This window comes from Populus alba, chromosome 1, assembly GCF_005239225.2.
Source record: "Populus alba chromosome 1, ASM523922v2, whole genome shotgun sequence".
Lineage (NCBI taxonomy): Eukaryota > Viridiplantae > Streptophyta > Magnoliopsida > Malpighiales > Salicaceae > Populus > Populus alba.
Window position 1 is genome coordinate 48545761 of NC_133284.1, and position 4310 is coordinate 48550070.

Genomic DNA, 4310 nt, shown 5'->3' on the forward strand with positions numbered 1-4310 from the left:
CTTATCTTTTTGAAGCAGAATTAATTATGGATTTATAGGGGGGGTAGTGGGGTTGTTAGGTGTTGTTGAAAAGTACTTAATACATATCACTATATATCAAGAAAAGAAGAGGCGAAACCCAAATAAATACTCAAGATAAGGAACCGAAAGATTTGAAGTTCGTGGTACTAATTAGTAGAATATATATATGCAAGAAAAATTAACTAGAAGATCAGTTAGAATATTGCTGTAAGTTCTTTCCTTACGGTGCACGCTAGCTAGCTAGCTTCAAGAGAAATTTTGGAACGGGAGGATAGATTATTGAGTGTGTGTTCGGTGGAGCGGTTGCGGCAAGTTTTTACATGGGATACAATAGAAAACGCAGCAAGAATATGAACATGAGGAGGAGAAACTTCTTCTGCTTTAAAACCCTTCAAATCTCGCTAATATCCCTGACATTACAGAGATGTTTCCTCATACCCCTTCGCATACACAATGAGAGAAGGTTTTGCATGAACTTAATACCAGTATTTATATATATATTATCAAATGCCACAAAGATGATGATGGGTCTTAATCCCATCACATCCTTTTTGTTCATGCAATGCCATAGAACAGGGTACTAGCTAGAGTGGTCCAGAGAGAGAGAGAGAGAGAGAGAGAGAGAGCGCTACAGAGCTAGAGAGAAATGCCGAGAAAAGGTGGATTTAACCAAGATAATTTACTACCATGGACAGAGGAACTAAGCAAAGACCCTTTTTCTTCAGTGCTGCGTTGTCACTTCCCCCTCCAATAAAACCGAAATCACTTCTCTTATCTACCTGCTTTGAAGCACTTGCCTCGTCCTATATTGCAATAAAATCCACAAGAACCTGCTGTTAGGTAAGATAACATGAAAACCTGCCAAAAGGACCATGCATGAAAATAAATTATTAAAACTTCAGAAATGGATGCTCATACCTGTGAAATTTCCATGTTATCTTTCTGTTTTGTGCTCCTTTTGTATTGGTTTATCATCATATCATCATAAACCTACTCACATAAGAGTTCAAGAAAAGATGGTTGACTTAACAACATGCTTGATAAAAAAAATATAAGATAGTTGACATATACAAAAACAAATTGAAGAAAACAAAATCCCAGTATACACCTAACTATGGATTGAGAAAGAAGAGGAAAACTACAGGGGGATAAGAAGAAGAAGAAGAAGAAGAAGAAGAAGGGATTAACATTTCTAACCTTGGGACTATTAGCAGGAGAACTAGCAGTATCCTCCAAAGCATCATCAACCAAAGTTCCTTTGGTTCTTCTTTTCTTGAAACTTAAACTGTATTTGAAACTTCTGTTATTATTAATAGGTAGCCCAACAACTTGTTCACCGTGATGATCACCAGCAGACTTCTTCACAACCAAAGAAGCAGCATCAGAGACTAGTGAAGAACTCCCATCATGATCATACGAGAAAGAACCATGTTCATTTCGATCATGATTATGATCCTCTTCATTGTTCTGGGCAAAGAAATCCTCAAAGTACATGGTCACCCACTCTCTTCAAAACTATCATGATCAGTTTGTTTTCTCTTCAGAAGAAGAAGAGATTATTGGCTTGCAGCTCATTGAGTTTTCCATTTCTGAAAAAGAAGTTTGTGGGCTAGCTCGACAGAGGCACTCTATGGTATGTATGTATATATAGAGCAGATCGAAAACAATGGGGGGGAAAAGAGAGAGATGAGGATTAATGATCATATACTTGGAATCTTGGTATAATATACGTGGCCCCAAGGGAGGCGGAGAATTAAATTTTAGAGGGTTTGACATTAGTATTGGTAGCAGCTCATTATATATATAATTAATAGATATACGCAACTACAGAGATTATACTTCCACTAATTAATTAGATGCATTGAACAATTCACAAATGGAGAGTTAGAGTTAGACCTGGTACCTTTTGTTTATCTCACGAGAAACTGTTCAAATACCTCCTCTCATTCCTTAAAAACCTTTTTTTTTTTTTCCATTGACCGGACATCTCACACCTTTTTATAAAAAGCTGAACTAGTTTTGTTTGGAGTTCGTGATTATTTTTTTTATCAAATATATTTTTTTAAAAAATCAAATTTATATTTTTATATTGTGGTGACATATTGATGCTTTAATATTTTTTTTTTAAAGAAATAGATATACTTTTAAAAAACATCTAGAAACAAAAATTATTGTAATTCAAAACGGGTAAATTAATATGACAGTGTGCCTACCACTAATTAATGTTAACCTTAATTATCACTTAATTACCCCAAAGGTTAATTAATGTTCAAGGCCAATATACTGTGCATGGTGGTTGTTTTTCTGGCTATAGAACATATACAGACAGACGCCATGGTTTGTTCAAGGTAAAGAACAGTATCATGTGGCTGGAGTTTGATCATGCGTGCTTGATATATCGCGAGAAAGAAAGGAAGGAATGTTGATGTGATTAATTTTATTAATTACTAATCATGTGGATTTGGAACTTTGATCGCCTTCTTTTCCTTAAGTCATCCGTTGAAACGCAACATTCACAGGCACTCATCATTGGGTGGAATGATGTGTGCAAACTGTTGACTCGATGGAGAAGAAAGCATTAAAAATGGGTTTCAGCAAACATTATTTTCTGAAAGCCAAATGACCTCTGACGAGCCCCTTCAATTTTTGTTGGATTTGTTGTTTACCAAATTTTTTATAGCTTTGTTTGGCATATAGCTGACGTCCGTCCAATATTTTATTTATATTTAAAATTGGTTTCATTCGTCATACAGGAGGAGTGCAGCATGATTGATGCCTTTTCTTAATTTTTCTCCTCCTTATCCACCAACTTTACACCATGTTAGATGCTTCATTAATTAATTTATAGTATAATAATGAACTTCTATTCCCAAGATTAGATGATGGGAAAGGGATACCTTTCTCGTAGAAATCATAAAAATATTTCTCGCAAGAGAACCCTCTCTGTAATGTTATAGCTGAAACCCGTGTTTTTTTTTTTAAATTATTTATTTTTTATTAAAAATTAATTTTTTTATATATTTTGGATATCTTAAAATAATTTAAAAAATATAAAAATATTATTTTTGATATATTTCGACATGAAAAACATTTTTGAAAAACAATTTCAGCAAATCATTTGTACAAGTTAAATATATTGTAATCAATTTTTTTTTTTTAGAGGAATCTTGTTATAATTTCAGTTAATCCTCTAGGGTAGCCTTTCTTAATTGATTATCATAGTTTATTTAATTTGTCCGGATAATTAATTACCCTTACTACTAGGGTTGCAATTATTAAAATTTGAATGTTGAGCTATCGTTTTCCTAACCCAAATTTAGCATAAGCTCAATTCAGTGAAGATATATAAAGGAAGGCAGCCTTTCCAGTGCTTAATTCTCTTGCTTAGTTAAATTATTAGCATAATGTAAAGCTATCGTTTTCCTTACTTAATATGGCAAAGAACGTGATTGAGTTAAGAATAAAAAGTGGCGGCAAATTTATTACCTTTTCTATGGTCACTAAGCCCTAAAATTAACACTTCTTGACGTTATGTTTTAGTGTACAAACCGGTCCCCAGATCAAATTATTCAAGAGTAATTAATATATGATTAAAAGGAATTGTACATATCATCACCTTATCGTTAGTGCCAACGTTTTCTTTTACATGTAAAAAGGGTGCCGTTATATCAAGGACATCGATCTTTAAATCCCTTTTCATGAATGAGATAAAACATAATGTGTGGATCTAATTTCTCTTTCCTTAAATGATCATCAAAAGTTAAATTGTACAATGTAGTATTTGTATTGATAGAATGACTACAAAATAATACTATAGTGATATTTATAACCTAACAATTAACTCTCCTTTTCTAATTTTTCTTTTCTTATGCATTTTTTTCTGTAACAAATAGTCACCTCCTCCCTCCAATCTCAACACTATCTCAACATCTCACAATAAATTCGGCCATAACAACACTTAGTTTATCAGCATTTGTATCTTGATTCAAATTATATTGAGGATTCTACACTTTAAATAAGAAAATCTACCATTTTATTATTTGAACTCAATTTTAAAATGTTGATATTTTTTTTTTTGCAATATATGTATTTTGTTTGGATATTTACTTGTTTTATAGTTTTTTTTTTCTCATACAAAGTTGTTGTATGGATTTATGATTTGTACATGTTATGATTTGTTTTAGATTTTATAAAATTATATTTTTTTATAAATTGATGAAACTTATATCAAATTTAGATGTTGTAATAATGCATCTTCTACAAAAACAATTCATGGAAAAATACTTGTG

At 32.3% G+C, this 4310-nt stretch overlaps 1 protein-coding gene across 2 annotated transcripts; it reads right to left on the bottom strand.

Annotated features, from left to right (window-relative positions):
- Window positions 1-509: 509 nt before the first annotated feature.
- On the bottom strand, window positions 510-1530 carry LOC118038576 (vascular-related unknown protein 4). Of its 2 annotated transcripts, none has more exons than XM_035044978.2 (3): window positions 1219-1530; window positions 940-1011; window positions 510-824 (listed from the first exon to the last, which is right to left on the bottom strand). In XM_035044978.2, exons 1-3 carry the CDS (start codon window positions 1513-1515, stop codon window positions 687-689), a joined length of 507 nt encoding a protein of 168 aa, XP_034900869.1. In that variant the 5' UTR covers window positions 1516-1530; the 3' UTR covers window positions 510-686. The 2 variants fall into 2 exon arrangements, with proteins under 2 accessions (XP_034900869.1, XP_073263277.1); XM_073407176.1 differs by having other exon boundaries at window positions 510-851.
- Between the last annotated feature and the right edge of the window lie 2780 nt (window positions 1531-4310).

What these genes read in the sequence shown, in the direction of transcription:
- LOC118038576 (XM_035044978.2), bottom strand. Translation starts at nt 1,515, where the DNA reads ATGTACTTTGAGGATTTCTTTGCCCAGAACAATGAAGAGGATCATAAT. An exon ending in CTCCTGCTAATAGTCCCAAG is followed by an intron (nt 1,012 to 1,218) that starts GTTAGAAATGTT and finishes TTATGTGAGTAG; the next exon opens with GTTTATGATGATATGATGAT. An exon ending in ATAACATGGAAATTTCACAG is followed by an intron (nt 825 to 939) that starts GTATGAGCATCC and finishes ATTGCAATATAG; the next exon opens with GACGAGGCAAGTGCTTCAAA.